General features: G+C 44.4%; 1 protein-coding gene across 3 annotated transcripts in view; it reads right to left on the reverse strand.

The window, feature by feature from the left end:
• Mhcl (Myosin heavy chain-like) overlaps positions 1-23,378 on the reverse strand; it is a 740,568-nt gene that overhangs the window by 154,700 nt on the left and 562,490 nt on the right. The window contains exon 1 of one of the 3 annotated variants that reach the window (XM_071592474.1): positions 8,751-8,871. The exons of the other annotated variants lie outside the window; for them this stretch is intronic. Within the exon in view, the coding sequence (XP_071448575.1) occupies positions 8,751-8,780 (30 nt within the window). The 5' untranslated portion in view covers positions 8,781-8,871. Of the gene's footprint in view, positions 1-8,750; positions 8,872-23,378 lie in introns of those variants that run through there. 3 annotated transcript variants of the gene reach the window in all.

Genomic DNA, 23,378 nt, shown 5'->3' on the forward strand with positions numbered 1-23,378 from the left:
TGAAGAGATGAGGTGGTTTGGAGAAATTCATAGAAGGCACGAAAAGTAGGCGCAGGGCATAATGAGTGGAATGGCATTTCTTCAGACTGGGATAGAGTTGAGAATGTTGGGTAAAGAGCCAGACGGAGGAAGAGACGAGGTCAGAAAGGTCTTATAAATATTCTTTCCAGTCCTTCCACACCACAACGTACAAGGCTTGGAAAATATTGGAGCGATCGTAGCTTGAATAAATGCAATTCTAATATCCAACATCTCTCGATAACTATTGGTCATAAAATTTTCTAATTGTATTAACATCACGAATGTCTATGCAGGGGAATTTTTGTTCAATAGATCGAACCGTACGTATTGTTTCGCGATAGGACATTACTCTAGGTCTTGCGTATAACGATCGGTAATTGTTATACCTGAGTTATTCCAATTTCGACGGCCACTACTTCCGGTGGCGACAGGGAATGAAACTACCAAATGAAATCCGACGGCCGTGGAATAATAATTGGCCACGCGAATCCGTAACTGCCCGAAGATCCGCGTCCTGTTTGAAGTCCTACAGCGGCAAAAAAGAGGGAACCGAGTCTTCGAGACGGAACTGGCCCTGGTTGGATGGCGGGAATGGATCGGTGCAGTGCGGGGAGGAGATGGAGGGGGAGGCAAGGGGCGTGAAGGGATGCGGACGCGGCCTCGTGGCATCCCCCGTGGCACTTGGGGCCTCCCAAGCCACGACGGAAAAGACAAAAAATTAATTGCTCTGTGCGACCTACAGACCCTGCCATGCTGTGAGTTTATCAATCAATAATCATAGACTTTCATTAATCACTAATTAGTTATAACTATTGGCCATGGACAATAATATTCATTGATAGTTGGCTTGATGTTTATCCAATATATATATATATATATATATATATATATACAATTTAAAGATTGACACAACAATACACTACTGATTAATGTTTATTTTTGTAATTGAACTCACAAAATGATCGCGTATAAACAATGAATGTTAGTTAAATGAAATTCTCACATTTCTTTAATGTTGGACAATTGTTTTTATGTAATCGTTCATTACAATGAATCAAATGATCAAATTATATAATATTGTATTACCAAAAATTCGATTTATTTGTTTATTTGTGGAATTAGAGCTGCTTCTTCATCAATAAAACCTTTCTTTTACTTGGTTATAATTGTTCCCAGTTGTATCCGTGACAACAACGTCAACAAAAATAGAATTCCAAATAAAAAAGATGGCACGTTTCAGGAACGGCATTTTCTATGCCACCCCCTCCGCTTTAAGCCTGTCGCCGAGCCAACGCGAAGTCTTATAAACTCTGGGTAAGTCCTGATGTGCATCCATTTAAATTAACATCAAGTTGACCTCCTTGTCTAACTGCAATTATTCATCATCTCCCAACTGTTTGCTTGCGCAAATAGAGTGCGTTTTGCCTTAGTTTTTCATGAGATGACTGACTACATAATAGGACCCCGGTTACCCAACGATCCAGCCACACACCTTCGTGGCCACGGCACACGCCATAGCACACGGGGGATTAGGTATCGATACCAATGGCAATAATATGTAGCGATTGACAAAAAAACTCCAACATTGAAATTTTGGACACCAGGTGACGGTCATTGGGGTGTCTTTCAGATTAACTTACTTAGTTGATAAATAGATAAAGAACGTACTACGGCCGAGTGCATGGAAAGAAAGTAAAACCCAAAGCCGTACACTTAGTTGACCTGCATACGTATACTCAGACTGAAACAGGAAGAGGTCACTGGAGAGACACTCCTCGTCGTCAGGTGAGTGTTTGCATTGCAAGAGATGGGAGGGAGACGCTTTTGCGTGAGAGATGATGAGAGAAGGGGGGGGGGGTGGATAGGTAATAGCGATGGGTAATTTATAGGAAGTATTTTATGTTTGTTTTGGGCGATTCCTTTTCGTTTTGGAAGTTTAAGTAGAAGTAACGTGCTGCTGATAATGCCCAGTTCGACTCTGACTATGGGCTTATAGCGTATCTTGTCGTACGATGTGGTTTCCTGATTCGCAAAAGAATTTAGTAACTTCTGTTTTACCGCAAAGACAGATTATAGAGTATTAAGCCTTGAATTTTACCTGAAGATATCGTCCCGTTTATCCAATGCTGCACTTTATTTGTAGTTGGTAGATTATTCTAATAATGGAATATTTCCTTCTAGGTTACCGATCACATAGGTATTATCTGGTTTGCAAACGCGATTTAGGAGTCTAATTTCAGTATTACGTCAAGACGCGTGGTTACTTTCGGACATCCTCCGTATTTCGTGAATAATTTCTTCCTGACACAAACGCCTTAATGCCAACCATGCTCAACTGAGTACTTATTTCAACGAATCGAAATTTAAAAATAGTACCTCTCATAAACAGCAAACATCTCGTAAACTACCCTAACTTAAATAACCAAGATGTGAAAATATTGATCACGGGCTTCCAAAAGGGCAATTTTAGACGGCATAGTTAGCATAAAGTATAATGATGTCCAGATTAGAAGATCACAACTGTTTCAAGTATCCTCCATCAGACCTTATATTCAGTGTGTGGTCAGGTTCTGAAAGGCGCCCAGATAGGTTTCTCGTGCATTTGAATTCTCTCAACTCCAATTTTAAAGTAACGTGTGATAAAAAGGAAAAAGGTTCCCTGAATTTCCTTGACTTATCCATTTCTAAAGGCAAAACGTTGGGTCGCCCAAAACATTCGGCATTTCCAGCAATGATCCACCGATAAACCTCCATTCCTGTGTTAGGTTCTAATGAATATAAGGAACTAGAATATATTAAAAGGATATCGGTTAGCAATGGCTATTCAGAAAGTGGTAAACAAACTCTATCGTAGGAAACCCACCAAAATAGCTGCAAACAATATTTACAACCATGAACAAATAAAAGATTCCACTGCCAAATAGCGACGTATCTCTATTTAGGGAATATTTCCCAAAAAGTATGCAAGAAATTGCAAAAAGAAAAAATTAGACGAACATTTTACAATAATTCATGCCGAAAGAATCTGATCACCTGGTGACATAAAACCCTACGCCACACGCCCTTGCGGGGTATTGTGCAGATGTACATGTATCGAATCCATAGAAACTGAAAATAATTTTCACTCTTGCTTGCTTCCAGGGTTGCTCTTATTTAAGGTATGTTTTTTATACGTCCTTTGAAATTAATGTGACCTTGTGCTGTCAGAATAAAACTTTTATCAGCTCATTACACGGATAAAAAATCTTGCATCATTTTCGAGTGAAATTGCTTGAAAATGACGCACGTTCGTTTAAACTCGCACAGAAAAAGTTTTAACTGTCAACGGCAAAAATTTCAATCCAACTCCAAAAAACCACGAGAGAAATTTGTCACCGCATCTCACCTGAGACACTATTAATTATATCTTTCGTTTAATTCTTACATCGGCAGCTATTAGTACGAGAATATAAAGAACCCGATAGCTGGGAATAATGAAGTTTCTTCTGAGCGATAGAAGAAAACGTGTGCGAGAAATGACGCCTGCGAAAAAACGTTCGAAGCAAAAGGTCCCTTGGGTCAGGGGGCGTGTGGCAAGGGCGCCACAGATAAGAGGGAATATGCAAGTGGTGCAGGATTGCGTCGAGATGAAGCGGAAGGGGAGGGACGGAGAGGAGTCTTGAGGGCTGCGGACTCGGCGAGATGAGAGCGAAGAGCCTGCTATCGAGTTCCGAACACATACTACACGACGCTGAGGCGGCGAAAGATAAAGAGAACCCGAGGTGGTCGAGGAGGAGAGGGTGGGAACGGGGGGTGGGAAGGGGAGGAAGGGGGAGGAGGGGGCGGGCGGCAAGCAAAGGAGGCATCGACAGACTGAATGCCGACGGAGGAAATTGGTATCTTCTCTTCGTCAAGCACACACACATCCAGAGCGTTAGCCTTCAGCCAGCATTTTCCAACCGTAAATTAGAGTGCATTCCACTTTATTCATTACAGAATATCCAATTATGTCCATAGAAATCATACTAAATTTCATTTTAAGTCATGCAAGATCATATTTATGCTTAGTGGAAAATACGCACAGGTTCCGGTGTTGCTGCGAAACAGAGGAGTTACGCACTCCGCGATCAACCAACTGTTGACAAAACATTGCCGCGGAAGAGGGAGATTTTTCATCTATGTGAAAAGATTGCTTGAATTTTGAGTTTAAGAGAACGTATCGATGGCTTAACTGACTTAAGCACTCGCCCTGACATTAAGGGATCCGGGTTCGAATCCCGGTCACGGCGAATGATTTTTACACTCTGAAATTGTTGCATTGCATTTCTTGAATGCCATCGCCTTTTGCATAACAAAAGAATTTTGCACAACGCTTCCGGGAATGGCAGTTTTTTGCATAGAGTGTTGTGATTTGGCATATTTGGAATGCCGTCCGCGTTCATTTTGCTCTCGCAACGCGAATAAATCGATCCTGAAACACCTTCGTCACCATTTAGAGATACCTTTTATCGCCATTGGATCATAAAATAAGATCAAAACATAATTAATAAGTTTCCATTTGGCAATACCGGGCACCGAGGATATATTTCATAGATTCAGGATTGCTCGTCGAAGTTTTACGTGCAATTCGTTCAGTGCGACAACTATTATATATTATACGAAGCACAGCTAGGCTAGTTATGTCTACGTACATCTAGTTTATCGGAAAAAATCGGCGTCATCAGCCTGAAGCCTAGCTTTAATAGGTTATGGTAAAATTCATATCGAACTTGCATTGAGTTTTGTCCCAAAAAAATAAAAACTTTTAAGTTTTTCATTTACGTACTTACTCTCAAACGAAAATGTACACTAGTTAATGAATGTGCGTAAATATGGGATTCTTATGCAGATTGCATTCCGACATGGGATTTGTGATGGCACTCTATAAAGGTTAGAACAGTGAAATCCATCTGGTCAAAAATATTAGCACAGAAAACTATTAGTTTTATATATATATATATATATATATATATATATATATATATATATATTGAAGAAGGCCTCTGAGAGGGCCGAAAGCTTGACCAATTTACCGTGTGAGTGTTCTTTTAAATGTGTCTATTCTTTTCTATTTGTGTTATATTGTGTCAGCCCATTATTGTGCCGCTCGTGTGAGTTTTTCCGTACAATCGTTATATATATATATATATATATATATATATATATATATATATATATATATATATATATATATCTAAGTCAGAATTTTTCTCTTCTTTTTGGGAGGTGGAAAGGGAATTTCCAAACTAGACACATGCCCCTCACAAACGATCCAAGAAGTGGAAGATCATAACTCACGGGCGATGCTGTTACAGTGTAGAAAGTGAATGACTTAAATCCTATTGGACCGAAGAGCAAACATCCAAATTATCATGAATGAGACTGATCTCAGCTACAGCAGGATGTGAAAAATTATTCATAAAGAATTGCAAATGCCAAAGGTGTCAGCATGCTAGGTTCCACGACTACTGATTCTCTTTTTCAAAAGCAAACACGGCGGGACCTGCCATCCCAGATAAGCAGTAAGGCTTTGAAATTACGCGCCACATTCACCCTATTCTCCCAATCTCACTCCAAGCGACCTTTGCTTAATCCCAGAACTAAAAAAAACCATTGCGGGGACGGAGGTTTGACAGGTTTTCGATGAAATCTGCTGAGTTCTGCAATGACGGCCTTCGAAAGGTCAAGAAACGCTGGGAGCAATGTATAACTCTGGATGGTGATTATTTAGAGGTCTTAAAAATAACAAATAAAAATTAAGTTTCTATCCCGATTATTTTTAAGTAATAATTAAACGGTTACGACAAACCCCCACCCCTGGATGCCGTTAAGATTACCAAACTTGCTGCGAGTCCACCAGCATCCATCATTTCATTCATTCATATTACCTATTTCGATTTCGGACGGTCCCTAACGACTATTAACTTCTAAGCATTGCGAGAACTTCCTTTTTCTTCGCCCTATATAATTATTTCTTCCTATATTTCTTAGTAACTCATTCCTGCCTTCACACTTACTAAAAATGCTATTTATTCCTCCACTCCAGTTACCCCAACGTTCTTCTTTCCATCACGGCCTTCAACATACCACTACCTTTCATTATATCCACTTTCTCGGCCTTTTTCAAATTTCCCCCAAATAACATTCTCTCTTTCCCAATACTATTCAAAACCTCGTCGTTCGTCTTCCTTTCTGTCCTACTTATTTCCTCCATTCTCCACCACACCAACTATTCAAAAGTCTCCAATTGACAATAATCCTCTTGCCTCAGAGACCAGGGCTAAAATCCGTAAATATCTACGCCCCATTCTGATATTTTTACTAAAATGATCCTTGAGAGAATCATACATTCTCTTCTTCTTCTGGCAAATGCTTCTTTCACTTACATTGTTCTTTACCTCCTTTTATTTCTCCCTTTTATTTCAAAATACAGCCCGAATACATGAACAACTCCAACTCCTCCAGTTTATTCCCTCCCATTATAACTCTAATTTAGCTTCCCTACTTCACGTGAATCTCATTACCACTTCTAGCATTCACCATTATTTAAAATCCTATCGAGACAGCTCAACAAATGGTTTCAATATGGCTGCGTAGGTTTTCGCGGCGGTGGTTTGAAGTACTCTGCATTGTCGGGTTTCACCGCGTCGTTGTTTGATTCAGACAACAGTTTCGCTATTCATCTTCGACCTGAAGACGCCGAATGCAACTTCGGCGAAACTGTTGTCTGAATCAAACAACGACGCGGTGAAACCCGACAATGCAGAGTACTTCAAATGGTTTCAATTCTACAAAAATGCGACTCAGGTTCGACTGAGAGTATAGCTGATATGATTTCCTTATTTTTATACTCAATACAAAAAAGGCCAACCAAGGTTTTTTATGCTAACATTTTGTACTACATCTACAAATAATCAACATTTGTGCAATAGACACATCTGTGGAATTATCCAGCAGTAAATCAAGAGATACGTAAGTGAAAAATGTTTGATGACGGTCGTAGGCAATCTTGGGCGAATAAAAGTTATCCCAATGGAAAACTAGTCATCTTGAACGTTGGAAGAGTTGTATGGTAACAAAATTCTATTCATTCCTGGAGTAAAACCATTTCAAAAGGGTAGCGGCAATCCATAACTTTTTATACGAAAAAAGGCTGTCTAACGAATGACCGCCACACTAGCGATACATTCGGCGCGACAAAGTGGGACTTATAAAATAATGCATGCTTTCTATTCCCATCCGCCGCCAAAAGTCGCTTCCCCGATTCCTCCGAGTGCCGCTTTCGATAATTTCATTTCGATAAACGTGCGGGACGTTTTAACGCGAAGGCGGGCCTTTGGAACGGCGTCAACGTCTTCCAAAGTGGCGCTGCCCTACTCTCCTTTCACCGGCTATTTCAATCGACGTCGAGACGCCCCACTGCACCTTGCCAACAATGGCAAAATTTGCAAAAAAGACTGACTTAAAGAAAGGGTCCGGTTCCGGATGAGTTCTACCGGAGTCATTTTTCCCCCCTCTCGTGGTTCCGGTTGCCCGCTTTGATGTCATGTCCCACGGAAAGCCGAGGCCTAACCACTCAACCCCTGCGCCACAGCTTCGCGCTGCTCCCCTCTTTAAGCTTAAATGAGTCTTGGACATTTACATCCAACCACATTAAAATATTATCTGAGACCCGTGACTCAAAACTGATGGCAAAGTTACAAGTGCTCACTAGCAGACAACATAAGAGCATATTATTTGCAAAAAACTCTTACAACAGATAATTACGCACTAATGGATCCAGAGGACTTATTAATTGTTTTGAGGCATTATGAAAGAGGCATAGGTCAAGAAGTCACTATTTTTAACCTGAGATGATGGGAAACGACAAAGTAGGAGGAAAAATAACCCATTACGCATTAGCCAAACGAATAAAGTAAGCGGTGAATATTCATTAATGTTAGTGAAATGGAATCCTACAGTCCCAATAAAATAACAAGCATAGAACTTCAAAGTGATGGCTTCTATTCAATAGTCAGTGTAAACGCGCCAAGCATTGAATTATCATGATACTTCGAGTGAGACAAATAATAATTTCAGCCGGCAGTTGAGTTGACTTAAGAATGATAAGTGCACATAAAATAATAATTATATGGAAATAAATGAGGAATTTGAAATGTAAGTAACGTGGAGCGCTGGAGACCCAGAGATACGTAAGAGGACGGATTCATTAACCCAAACCTAGGGCAACCTTGACAAGACCAAACAAGGGAATGATATTAAAAAATAATAAAAAATGTAATGCCAAAAAAACAATATATACAATAAAACATAAAAATCTGACCCAGACAATAATAAATTGAAATTAAAACGCCGTTAGCAAAGCTCTACGAAGAAATCTTAGTGTCCCTAGTTCCAAAAATTAATTTAAACCCCTCGAGAGATTATTTTAGCCCCATCAGTTTTTGTGATAATGCTTTATGACGTCGTCTTCTTCAATTTCTTAAGGGGGGGGGGGGGGTCAGAGGTTCTTTCAGTCGCTTTGGGCACTACTATGTGTTGCGTGGTATTAATAGCAACGAAACGAGCCAAACAAAATTTTCCGTTCGGTTTCATCTCTAAATGAATCATTCGTATCATGGAAATATGACGAATAGATGCTCCAATTGTTGAACCCTGATATATTTTGGGAATTAGGATGTGTGCGGCGATAAATATGCTTCCCCCCTCACCTCCTCCCTCTTCCTCGCCCCAACATCCATAGCCACCAACGAAGAAGAAGACCCGTTTCTCTTCCTCGCCAAAGAATCCTCGATCTTCACTTCGATCCTCAGAGGGGGGCTCGGCCTCCACGCCGCCGGGGGCCAACTTCCGCCCCCCGCACCCTTCCCGGGCGCCATCCGCCTCCACGCCCCAATCCACCTTCTTCCTCTCCACCGCCACCTCCTCCTCCGACAGGCCCATTCTCCACCTCCCCCCTCCTCCTCCACCCTCTTCCGTCCCCCGCACACCCTCCGCCGCGGGGGACACGGAGGAGGGCGGCGCGTCCTCCGCCTCACTGACCCCGGCCTCCTCGTAGAAGCTTATCAGCTTTTCCACGGGGATAGGCAGCCGGGGAATGAGCGCCAAGGCTGGGGACGCTCGCGGAGGTGACCGGGCGGAGAGGGAGGCGGGGGACGGTGGGGCCGTCCGACAGCCTCGGCGGCGGTATCTTCCCCCGTCGGCCACGCGGGGATTTCAACGCCCGACCACGGGACGGGCGGGGCAGGGGCGGCACCGGTGGCGGGGTGGGCTCGTCCTCCACGGCCTTGGGCGACCTCCCCCGCCCGGTCGTCTGCTTCTGTAGAGGCTCTTGCTTGGGGCCGGTCTTTGCGGTCTCCGACTTGGGGTCGCCCCCACCACCAGCAGGACGGGGGGTTGGGCGAGGATTTCCACGAGGGCATAGCCGGGCAACCGTTGGGAGGCGGAATGGCGGGGGATCCTCGAGGTCCAGCTCCCGCCGAAGGGGGTCCGTGGTGGCGAGGGTGTCGGCGGGGGCGGTGGGCGTGATGGTGGCCGGGGGTGGCGGAGGATGCGGTAGGCTTCCATGGCTATTCTCTTGGCGTCGAGCAGGAAGGCGAGGAGCAGTGCGAGGAAGACGAGAACCAGAGGCAGGGCGGAGGGGAAGGGGCGAAAAAGACAGGCCAGCGGCATCCGGATGGGGTGGGTGGTTGGGGGATGCGCGGGGGAGGTGCGGCTCGTCGCCTGGGGCGTTCCCGCTCGCCTGGGCGGCACGCGATACTCAGCACTTTTGATGACACGCACACTCTTGTCTCTGATCCAATGTTACCCTCGGCGAAATCCGAACGGGCAAACAGTTCTCGGAAGGGCAAACAGTTCTTGGAAGCATACGATTGCCTCGAGTATGGAGAACTCCAGAAAGGAAAGTGAGCAGCCGTCACACGAAGTTGACTTCATTCAACTAATAAGGTTTCCGGACATATTTATCTTCCTGTGCACCAATTTAGATGTCTCACTCAAAATAAAAAAACCATTCCCCACTTTGCAGCGGCTACAATTGATGAAACAACCACTTGGTCAATACGGAATGGCAAAATAAGTTACGCAAATTTTATAATTAAAAATGAAGATTCGGCCATCAGTTAAATAAAATCTTCTTCGTTACGGAAATAATTACAATCTCATTTAAACACAGCCATGAATCTGAGAGAGTAAATTTTTTAAAGTCATATTTCCAGATGATAAAAGTTACTTTCATAAAAATGCGTTATTTTCCTCTAAAATCACTATAACCATGAAATAAAAAACGGAAAAGGACATTTGCGTAGGATGCCTGATTTAGAAACTTCTAGCGAGATTTCCTCCGAGTAAAAATTAATTTTTGAGATGCTATGAGCAGGTTTCAATGCTAAGATTTATGGAACGAAATAAGGTACCAACTAAACCATTAGCACAGAAATGCTAATATATTACAAGATAAGTAATCTGGGCGGAAACGGTGAGACTGGCGCATAAAGAACTGTCCATTAAGCGTACTCCAAGAGCTGTGATATAAATCACAAAATGGAAGTGATGTCACTGGCAAGGAAAACTGGTCCTGATTCAAAACTCGGCGGAAAAACCATCTCGCGTGGAACAAGTTATTCTCGTAGATAATGAAGGCCACAAATCATTTTACAAATACGACCTTCACGAAGGCTAAGCACAAGCTTAATCTAGGATAACGACTCTACAACCACAACAGCACCAAGCACACAATATGTCGCCACGCCGCCTCTCGCAGTTGGTACGTCTCCCGATAAGCCGTCCACACACACACACGCTCAACACCCCCCCGCGACCACCGCCGAAATGGCCAAACGCCACCGAAAAACGAGAGGAGCACGAAGTGCACGAGAAACCGCACACACAACCCGCGAATGCGACAACGACCTCTTCGTGCTTGCGCCACTGCGACGCGCGCGAAACAAAAGGACTCTTGCTGCTTGGCTGCAACCACACACCACCACACGGCAGCCTCCTCCTCCTCCCGTGGCACCCCTCTTCCCCCCACCCTCTCGCCGCTCCTCTTTCTCCCCCTTCAACCGGCTACGGAGTGGGAGATGCGAGGAAAAAACGCGAGCGGGGAGGATCGATGCAGACACACACAAACACACACTCAGTAGGCGGCGAAACCGCACTCAACTCTCCGCCCGTCTTTCACCCCGTCGAGACCGAGGTCGAGGCAGGTGGCACCCACCCGGGGAAGGGGGAGCGACTCCAGAGGCGTCTTGGCGGGAGGAGCGCGAGGGCTTCCCTTTGGGAGAGCGACGACGACGGCGGAATGTTCTGGGGGCCGAGGGCGACTGTTGCTTGCCGAGGAGTCGGCTTGTGGAGAGGCGGCGAAGACGGTCTCATTCACCGCGGCGAAGGCGGAGGATTGAACGGATTGGGGAAGGAGGGAGGATGGGTACGGAGGAGGGAGGGCGGAAGGGGACGCACCCGCTTACACAAAACCACACCCACCCACTGCTGTGGTGGGGGGCGGCAGGAGGGTGGGGGAACGCGAGGAGGGAATAGTTGGAGAAACCTCTGCACGATGAACTCTGGGTCGGAGCCTTCGTTTAATCGGCGGGAGATAGATAATGGGTTTATCGCGGCGCCGTTCACGTTCCCAGAAGGAAAGCGGAACGAACCGTTTTTTTAAGAGCCCGTCCACATTCATAATTCATATTTCACACGTTTTCGCTCGAATAGACAAAGGGAAAGAATTTTTCTCTATGAATCGATTCGGCCTCATCTCATTCGTCGATCTTCGTGCTAATTTCACCCAATGAAATAAAATTAAACTCTCGGGAATTCAAGAAATGAAGAGACAATGGTGAGGCCAAACATTTTCAAGACAGTAATAGTCCGAAACGATATCAGTAACGACTGCGGAAAATTAAGGATGTTTGAGAATGAGAAATTATGCCCTCGGTCATCATCAAAATAATAACATCAAGTAAGAGTGGAAGCCAAGATGCTAGCTATTCAAAAAGCGGCAAGGAAAAAAGGAACAATTCCTCTTATCGATTAGGGGAGAATAAAAGAAAGGTTAAGGTTTTATTAAGGCCAGTCAGACTACAGGTGAATGGACGAAGATCATCGCTTCCGGTGAAAACAAAAACTGGAGGCAAAAAATTCCTCTCAAGTTCAGCCTTTGCGCGGTGCACCTGAGATATAGATTGGCTTGGAACTTAATTCAGAAAAGAACTAAGGATAAGCCACCGACCGCCATGGCCGTATGGCCTTGTCGGTTCGTTGGATAACTCCGAGCTCGAGACTTCGAAACATGCCTCGAGAATGAATGAGCAGTGTCTTCATCATTAAAGGTTATCAATCTAAAAAAATGACAAGGACATGTTGTTCCCTGCCGATTTTTGTAATCCTTATCCATCTTCATCATTATTTTAATGCACGTTTTGTTCATCGAAGCTTATCTCTTCATCATATCCCAAGGTCAATAAAAAGTGGATTCCATAAATTCCTACGTAAAGACTTCTTATGTCTAGACCAGCGACAGCACTGAGCACCGGCTGCCTCCGATAGAAACCCTTTTTTTGCGCTAAGCTGATTAATAATGTCTTCCCATACTTTCTTACATCGCTGGTGACCCTGATGCCCGAGTAGCGGAATTCTTCACCTGTTTTAATACGACCTTCCACAGTTGCATTTAAAAATTGCCCTCCATTTTACATAGTACCCTGTAAGTCACCGCTAGAGTGTGTGGTTAAAGACCATTAGATATGTTCATTAAATTTTAGTTTGCTTGTAGGTTTCACTTCATTCAATTCTTTCTCCATAGACTCGTATCCTCGTCGGGTCTTTCTCCCTTCGCGAGTATCGTTATGCCGTGTGTAATCCGCAACTTGATAATCTTTCCTATATGACAGTCGAGATATTCTGGCACTCACCGACGGGCGACTCAAGTCTCACCATCGCCCAGAAACACCTTCAAAAAACAAAATTAGCGTTAACGGATAAGCGAGAAATAGATTGGTAAAGGTCTCGGATCTGTCGGTACGCGTAGACGGCGGCGTTACCTACCTAGGAGTAGTCAAGAGCCTTGCGTCGTCGCGACACGGAGAAATGCAGACGATCGGCGTTACGCAATGAATCACCCCGGAGAACACAATGACCACACGCCCACGGGTGGGGCGACGCCTTCTCGGGGTCGGGGCGGCGCCTTCTCGGGGTCGGGGCGGCTGCTCCCTTCCCGCCCACCCGGCGAGAATACTCTTTTGCCGCTTCCTCCCACTCCGGCCCCGCCTAAGCCCCAGCGACGCCGCCGATCGAAGCCCGGAGTGGGGCACTGCAGACTCATCTTCCGATCAACACAAGGGCGCACATACCAGGTGTCTACGATTCACGATCAAGACGAGGTCCTTTGAGTAGCGCGCTTAAGGTGCACAACAATGCCATCTAATGCGTCCGCCACTTGGTGGACATTTCGATTATTGAGAGCAAATAACTATATGTCCATTAATGCTATTGTATTGTCTTCACAACTCCGTTACAACAAAACACTCCTCTTCAGGTGTTTTACAACTGAAGGCAACATTATTATGCTGTAACCGGGTTTTCAATAAAATATAATGGAAATTGATAAAAAGTTACGAGTATTTTCACCCAATAACAAACTGACCTAGCATAACGGTATGTGACTAAAGTAGGGATGTATGCCAAATTTCGTGTTTAGATAAATGTCACAGAGTCACAATATGTTATCTTCAACATGACCATTCTAATTTAATAAATTAGACCATTTTAATCCCCATATTACTTCATTAGTCAACCCAAAGCGTACACTACGTGTGACTCTAATATCTTCACTTCAGTTCCAAAATCAGGCAACTGATAAGCGTAAAGCAACGTCTTATCCGTAATACAAGGCTCGATCCTTGAGTTATGACAAAGAATATACCATTTATCGAACAATAATGCAGAATTCACTTTAATAAGAACTGCGACGATGTCACCGTCTCAAACAAAAATTAACCCAATGAATTTAACTGAGCGTGGGAAAAGGGAAATACTTAGAAATAAATACCAATAAGAAAATACGCATCGAAGACTGGCTTGAATAACTCGTAACAACAGTCAAAGGTCCTTCTTGTCTTTCGCAACTCTTACGGCCCCTGCCGTAAAGCACCTCTTGAGGCTCTTTTGGCGGGAGCAAGTGACGTGATGCACCGCCCACATTCGCAAACGATAAGCTATAGTTCAATACATTAACGACTGCACGATTTCCGGCATTCATTCTTGTCCTCGAATTTTTTCCGATGTAGCCATCTTATCGCGGCGTCTGGAGAATTTTCCTGCCCTCCGCTGCCAATATCGGAAGCTATTATTACCATCGGTAATCTACGGGTGAAGGCAGGTTTTTGACTGACACAAGCTACCAAACGGTAGAGCGATGATTCCCCTGTGTCTCCTAACAAAATACAAACAGGCATCCAACCTTACACCAAGTCCCTCCTTTGTTTTCCACACTTCCTTATTCCCTTTATTCAGTCCAAAATCCCTATTCTATTCTTGCCCCTTCTTCGCTTGCCTAACATCCTCCCCTCTATCACAGTCTTCAACATACCATTGAAAAAAAACGCTGCATCCATCTTTCCTGCCTCTTTTTGATTTCTCCCAACAATTCTCTCTTCTCCCCCACCATACATAGCACTTCCTCATTTGATTTTCTTTCCGTTTATACTAACATTTCAAAATCCTCCAAACCATCCCTGTCATCCTGCTTCAATGACCATAAACCACATCAGTTGATAACGAGACCATTCGATTTTTCGATAATTTCCACGTCCTTTAAAAACTGATCATTTCAAAACCATCCATTATCCGACCTGTTATACTATAATACATCATTAGGCACGAATGTGTGTTTTTGTACGCACAAATGTACATTTATAAACAAAAGGCCGGTACTTTAAAAACCTCTCACTTCAAGCCGTTGAAACGCTATTGGAGTAATTAATTACATAGATGTTGATGAGGAAAGAATTGTTTTCGCGCAAATTCTGGTCGGGATACATCTAGAAAGAACGCAAGTTAGGCAATGCAAGTACAATTTGCAGGCTCGCTCTCCAAACTCGCAAAGGAACGACGTTCGACGAAGCGCCGACAGGAGTGGGACACACAACTGCGACTTCCAAAACACGAGGAGCTTCGACAACAATCGCGTCGAAACGGGTCATTCGTGATAATTTCCTGGGCGTCGCCGCATTCGAGAAAGAAGCGATCGGCTAAGCACGGAACACCCCGTGTAACGGAGAGCGGAGGGCGCACACTTCGGCTGTGATTAGGGACACGATTCTTCGGAGAAGAAAGACCACGTAGGTACGAGTGTTTTCCAGAGAACAAGAGAAACACGGCGAAGCACCATGGTTCCGTTAGAGCCCGAATCCCCAGGCCCGGCACGCACTGAGCTCCTCAACACTCGGCACGGGCGACGGCCCATCATGCCCCGCGGCCTTTGTTAGGCCTTTGTTGTTATCCCACAAATCGACTACGAGCGAGGCATACGGACTATCAATCTCTGGGAAATTATCACGGTAAACATACTTAGGCGATAATAAAAAATCAAAATGAGTACATTATAGCGGCTCGTTATGGATGCCAAGGATTCCACCCGCGGGGCACGCCTTGCATATCCAGACTTGTCCGCGAAATACGATTGTAGTCTTTAGACACATACGTAGATACTCGTATTTCTGTTTTCCTCGAGGAATGCAACGGCTTTGAAATTGATTCCTTAAAAACCCATAGTACGCGGGAACCTAAACATATTTCATACTTAATGCGATAAGAAAATTTATCTTAAAAAAATAATTGGCCCTACATCGACGAAATGGGGAAAAGGCTGAAATGCTCGCAACGTCCCAGATCCCCTTCGCTCGAGGCGTGACATGAATGCTATGAAGAGAGATTTATCTTGCCGCTACAAGTCACCAGAGAAAGTATCAGTGACAAGAAAAAATCTGTGACCACTACTTTTTTCACCATTCCAAAATAACCACATGAAATGAAAATTTTCTGGCCGCGATAAGGTCATATTAGGGTCAAAATTAGTCTGGTGTGTACTCACCCCCTGCCACACACCCAAGCGGAGGCTTGCAGGGTACTAAAATAAATAAAAATAAAAGCACAACAAGGCGCTTATCAAAGACCGCTTCACTCTCTCAATGAAAAAAATAATTGCAACTGCGTTGCTAAAGTTGCTGAATCCATCCTTGAGGGGGCACGTCTCTACGGAATGTAAGGAATGATTCAAGAATTGTCTGCTTGCATCCAAAAATTCAGCTTAAAAACACTATAAGCCATTTACTCATGTTTTACCCGAAAATTATAATGCCGAGGTGGTTTTCCAAGGCGGAAGCAGACCTCCTCGAGGCAAGGAGTGTGTCTTCCGGTTCCTCACCGTCATTCCGTCTGCATACTATATTTCTCGGAACGGACAATTAACGACGCATACTCCCATTCCTGGCAATCGGTCACGCGAAAAATCACCTCTTCACTGGATCGAGTACTAGTCATTACGAAATATGATAAAGTTTTCCTCACACGTGTAACCTGTCCAAAGCATTCCGTCACGCTTATCCTTAGGCTGAGTTCGGGTTACGGTTCACAATCCATGGATAAGCTGTTTGCAGGCTGTACGGATAAGTTGTGGACGGGGTTTTAGGGAGGGGGGAAATTAATGGGGGAGGGGGGTTTCAAGTGGGTTGGGGGGGGAGAGTTAGGGGGGGGGGGGGTCGATCGGGTAGCAGAGGGAAAATCTCGCGCGGAGGAGGGAATATCGAGGGAACACCGCTTCTCTGCGGCACGCATATAATGTTACGTGCGGAAATTTGACCTTTTACGGAGGTTTTAAGAGGGGAGGGTAGAAATCGACGGCATGGCCAATTTCCGACGGAGAGGGATTAGCGAAGATAGCTTTCCTCGGGGAAGACCCGTGCCTTTCGGCAACAACGCGTTTCTCCGAAATCTACTAAGTGCGCTGCGGGCCACACTCGCTCCGCGTAAAAACCCCGAACCCATAAGACGCATCAAATCGCCGCCTTTGATGCAACACCTCCGCCATTATCTCAAGCGATGCAGTCTTCCCAGGGTGCTCCGAGAGAGAGGTCTAAGATACGAGCGTCTGGTAAGGAGTCCTTGGGGTAAGGATGGCTGCTTCAATTCAGTGGATTACTACGGGTCCGAGTCAAAACTGTATTGACTAATCTTTGAGCGCTTGTTTCTTGGAAAAGAATCATGTCACGAAAATAAAACGGGAATCTATAAAAAACAATCATGATTAATTTAAAATTAAAAAAAAACATTAACACTGTAATCAGCCTGAAGTTCGGTTTGATAGGTGGGTGTTTAGAGCTCACCCAAAACTAGGTGTGTTAAATTCGCACATCAGGTTAACAAAGGAGGCTAGATCCTTCCCCTGCGCCACTTATGGTTCCCCAAGATAGTTTTGGTAACCGAAATACTGCACAGCTCGGGTGAAACTGAGTATGCCCAGAAAGAGGCGTCCAAGAATCGAACCCTGGCCCTAAGGTTAGCATTCCGACTCTCTACCACTTGCCGACCATTCCGACTCTCTACAATGAAAATTGTTTTCAATCAACTTAAGGTGTTGTGTAAGCTCTGTGAAAGCGACAATTACAACAGAATCAAAGGTACAGAAATTAAATTAAAAAAGTATATGCCTGTACCGAGTTCCGGAAGCGCAAATTCAGGTGCGGCGAAGAGGACGCTATACATATAATGAATGCCCCCGGCTCAAATAAATGAGAGACATGGCTTAGTTCCAGACACACAAATTTTAAAATGAAAAACATTCCGTACTTTGTCGGTTATTCAAGAAAAATGCTAATAAATCTTTCAACCTCTAGCAACTGGTACAACCTTCCCAGGCAGGTTTTTATTACGACGGAGACACTTCCAAAAATTACCTACGACCGTAGAATACATGACGCTTGCGACGAAGGTTTATCCTGGTGCATGGACGAACGATGTACAATGTGAGATAGGCATAATAAACAGTAATTGATTAAAGGGAATTCTTCGATTAATTTACTTTAACCCTAAACAAAAACATTCCAATTTCGCTCTTATTAAGGAATCACGATTAAAAAAACGAGGGTACCCTAATTCATAAATGGGTGAGGACAAGCCTAGCTCTGATGTTTGCCCTCTAACGTTCTTCACACTTACCGTTTTCAAATTTGACGAAATTCTATTCCCTAGATATTCATTTTTCAGCACTACAGTGCAATACAACCCTTAAATGTATAGCACAGGAAAAACCACAAACCAAAATATAAATAACGGATAAAATCAATATAATCTCAGGTGTTGCCTTACTATACATTCGAATCGGGATGATATTTTTGCTGAGGAAGCAGGTATTTGAAATTACAGCATCAAGTTCTAAAACCGCTCGGCCTGTCTACAGAGGCTAAAATGCGGCCAGACTAGAGGGAATGCGCGGTCTGAAATGTATTTTTAAAGACAGTAAATAAAAGGGACCTATCCTAATCAACAATACGCTTGGCAAGACGACGATCAACAGTAGAGATGGACCTCAGTATTGATTAATTTGAGGCATTAGAGGTGAAATTTGAACCATAATTTTTGCCATTGGACCAGAAAGAGTGGATTCCCCTTGATTAAACGGGGCGCCCGGCGAGGAATAACTTCGTATCGAACAGGTAACTGTAGTAATCTGACTCGAAACGATCCGATTCATCGATGGTCATTAATAGCCAACGGATCGTGCGATCCTGTAATTCCAATACAAGGTCTTATTCAAATTGGCCTCACATTAAATTTCCAAACACGAAACAAATTCTTGAAGTAGACTGCCACCAACCCAAAATGAAATCAATGAGCTCACCGGCAGAGGCGCAGGAGAGGAGGCTGCAATTTTATAAATTACGGCGAAACATTATTCTTCGTCCCCAGGCGCCGAAAAGCCCTCTCCTTTCTACTATACGTGCTCTTACCGCTAACTACTGAGGTCACCGGCTGTGTCAAGGTGGTTCGTCGAACATTGGGATCGCCAAAGAAACAGAAAAATGACCTCCCCAGTTCATCAAGAGATATACGTATGACTGCTAAATAAATATTTTATTGGGTCCTGAGTGAGTCAAGGTTGAAGTTCAGTTGCCACAGTTTAGAGCGGCGTACTTTATATAAATTAAGACACGCGTTTGCATAATTATCAGCAGAGTTATAGAATTGGGGGAAAGGGTAAAGATTGTTTGCAAACTATTCTGTATCTGATACGCTTTCTCGCGACCAGTAGGAATTTTGACGGTGAAAATTAATCTAATATTTCCTCTAAAAAGATAAATTTCTTAGATGGAAATTTCTCAATATTATCAAATAATTTTCCGTTTTCTATATGAATAAGAATTTTTACGAAACTTTTATCAAAAAGGTAATGGTATAAACAACATTCTACATCGACCAATTACATTATGCGACAATAATGCTATTTCCTTTTTATTTTTTGTTTCCTTTTCTGACTTACTTTGAAAAGCAGTTTTCACTATCGATATTTGAGATACGAAGTCGCGCAGATTTAAATACTTTGCGCATTAATTATTAAAAATCACCCATTTCTTTTTCCCCGAACCCAACAAAATATCCAGTTACCACTTGAGTTTCCTGCTGATTAGAGATCAACCAACGTCGACATGGTCCTAATTATGTCTTTGAACGACATAATGAGGCGGGATTAAATCGAATGCACCGACCAATATAGGTGGTTTAAATTTCTACAATTGCCACTACCGGTACCGAGAAACACCTGGAACTATTTCCCTAGGCAAAGATAGCTACGATAATTACCCTGGGTACTGGTATCGATCAACCTAGTACCTAGTTTTCTTAACCCAGGTACCAAGCTTTTACGATCCTAATAAGTAACAGCGGTGGGAGCTAGTACCTAGGTACCGAGAAATACCCAAGTACGCACGTATCTTATCTGGGATACGGGGCCGACATAGCAGAACGTAGTATTGGTACAAGTACCTGGCCTGGGTACTAGGAACCGAAATTTAGTTTGCCCGTCCTATGTACCAATCCCAGAAGATTTCGCTCAATTCACGAGAAAAACACAATTTCCACGTGGGAGAACGAAGCCCGCTGGCATGAAACACTATCATCCATTGGTTTCTATGCAATATGTTAATGGCATAAAAAAACCGTATCTCCGACCGTGACCAACCACCTCCCATAAATAACTATCACATCTCTGGCAACACGGAAGGCGACAACAGGTTCGGAGAGTCGGGGAGGGAGGGGGAGGAGAGAGAGAGAGAGTGGGGGATGGGGAGGCGCTGTTTATTTTTTTTACTCTCGCGTTAGTCATCGCGATGGGCACTCGGAGCGGGTTGGCACCCACGCACGCACCTCCACGACCACCCGCCCGCCCACGAGCGGCCAAAACCACCACCGCCACCACCAGCACCACCCGTTACTCCGACCTCCACGAAGCCCCTCAAACGAAAGCCCTCCCCTCCCACGAAACACGTCGCAATATGAAACGGCAATCGCCCCACGGAATGAAGAGGAGGGACGAGAGCGGTCTATCCACATGCCATAGCCACCCCACCGACCGACCACCTAACTCCACTCCCAGCCCCCCCCCCCTTTCACTCCCCCCCGCATCCCTTTCGCTATTAATCCGACGGGGAGCTGCTAGTCCTACGGGAGGAGGGCACGTTTCTCCTACGGAAACAAACGTGTTCATCTCCTTCTGCTTCCCTCCCTGAAAGACACCGCGAGGGTATCCGACAGGGGGTGTTAGATCACCAGCCATTATACCTGTAGAGTAGTGATTGTTAATTGATGGCACTGGTTCAAAGTCGTCGTAAGTTATGCTCGGCTATCGATTTGTGCGATCACATGGCTCAACGGCAGCCCTTTCGGGCCAACTTTCACCTTCTCGGTGGGTGAGTCCCACCTTTACCAGGCATTTTACATGGTTGATATTACATGGTATTTTCCAAGAAACATGTGTGTAGTGTAAGTGTTGTTTGCGAGAAGAGAAATATTAATTTGCGATGGGAAGATGATTCCTTATATATCGATCGCTTCGCCAATCAATTTCCCTCAAATTCTTCCCACTTGGGTCTCGCCCATCAATGCAATGCGGCGCTAGGATTACTTCTGTGATACCAGAGTTAGATTGGAATGACTAGCGTTTTGCTAAAATTTCAAGTCGTGGATGCAACATTGTTCGTACTTCCAACACAGCGAGATAATGGAAGCACTCAATACTAATGATAATAATGAATATCCGATGCCATCATTAATAAAAATGCATTTTTTATGTTCGTTCATAACGATTCTTAACGAAACAGATAGCCTCGCTCAATTCAATTTTTGCACTAGGCCTTTCTTTCGCAGGATCCCGATGATGTCTATCCAGCGAGAAAAGCAACACCTCTGCCCTCGAAATTTTCACTCGAATATTTCCGCGCTATTCGTCCGACGAGCGCGTTGCTATCGCCGCTTATGTATTCCGGCCGCGAGGGATCCCGGGGGCGCACTGTTTGCCGCATTCCTCGGAGGTGAGAGGGTATGACGGGGGGAGGGGACCACAGAGGACGCGACCTCCCGTGCCTCCGAAAGCGCGTTCCCCCGGTCATCATGGCGTCACGCGCGCGGGGGGCGCTTAACGGAAAGTGGTGACGAGGAGAGGGCAGAGTTGACTCCGTCGAATACGGGCGAATAAACAGAGAGGTTGGGGTGTCACGCGCGGGGAAAAGAGGGAAGCATCATTGTGTTATGATGAAAGAATGAAAATGCCATCCCACAATGCAACTCCCAAACATTTGGGTAGTAACGTATTTTGACTGAGGATGGGCGTGGACATGCAATTCGCCACGAGGAAGTGTGTCAGGGGGTAAAACACCACCTGCCATTAAGGCAGTTGCTGCTTGTGGTAGCGTTGGGTATCATTTTATTTTCTGTGATTTCGAGCTGTCGCACACGGTGTTCCGTACTCTTGCGGTCTCGAACTGAGCGAGGCAATGAGGAAGGGATCGCATTGACAGTCAACATCCGCCATATTTGTTGAAAATTGCTACGAGAAGAGGGCGTGGCGCGCATGTTGGAGGAATCATGTGTGGACTCGCGAAGGAAGCATGGCAGGCTTTTAGAAATGTTCAGGGCACCTGTGTTTCATTGTGACACACACCGAGGGAATTATAATGACTCCAAATTATATCGGTAGATTCGATCACCGCGATAGAATACGGGAGATAGACACTGTGACTTACCCATTAAAGTACTCGTCCTTCCCTCACACGTCACGCAATCACAATAAATCGAACCCAAACACCCGAATATATTCACGTAGCGACAAGCATTTAATGAATACATACATCAATCACTGCATGATTTATATGTGAATGAATGTTTGAATGTGTACGAATGCTTTTGTGCGTACACGAGGTAATATATATTCGGATTCAGGCATAAATTAAAAGTGGTTCTCATATGGCTGGTACCCTACCATGTCCTGCCACACGCCCTTGGGGATTCCATGTTGATGTACGTAGATCGCTCAACTTTTCACAACGATTTCGACAACTAATGTAATAATTATAACACTTCATTCATTTTGATAAATGGTCCAACCATATTAAATGTCGTCAATATAAATATTACTCAATATATATAAACATAAGTTCTTAAATGTGATGAAGATTGTCACAATAGATTTCATCAATTGAGTAAAAAGGGTTAGCAAGTAACAAGGTATATATACCCTCTTCTTGTAATTCAGGATACACCCCAATTTCAACTGGGTTGGCAGCCAGTTATGCCATCGAATGTTCATGGTATGAAATGAGTTATAAGTTGAGGACAGTATACCATAAGTAGTATTTAGATTTGATTTACCTCTTGTGGAGTAGTTATGGATGTTAGATCTTAATTGCGAAGTTCCTAGATTAACTTCCACATGAATCTCAGAGCCTTAAAGACATATAAATTAAATGCGGTCATGATTCCATACCTAATAAAAAAGGGGGATCGAGATGGTGCGGGGGCTAACGTACTGGCTTCGCACCCTGAGGGCGCGGGTTCAAATCCCGGCGGTGTTGAATATTTTTCAGAGGTATCTCGATCCCTACTTGAGGTGCCTTGTGGAGGGCACTTTGAGTGAGTACGCCGTCCGTCGGATGGGACGTTAAACTGCGGACCCCTTGGCGCCTTTCGTAAAAAGTAGGCTAATGCCGACGCCGGGTTTCCCTCCACTCTTCATCCTTTCCTGTCCATCCCCTATGGCGCAAATGACCTTAGCTGTCGGTCGCCTCCCC

Source organism: Hetaerina americana, unplaced genomic scaffold, assembly GCF_022747635.1.
Source record: "Hetaerina americana unplaced genomic scaffold, ioHetAmer1.1.p SCAF_5, whole genome shotgun sequence".
NCBI classification, from domain to species: Eukaryota; Metazoa; Arthropoda; class Insecta; order Odonata; family Calopterygidae; genus Hetaerina; species Hetaerina americana.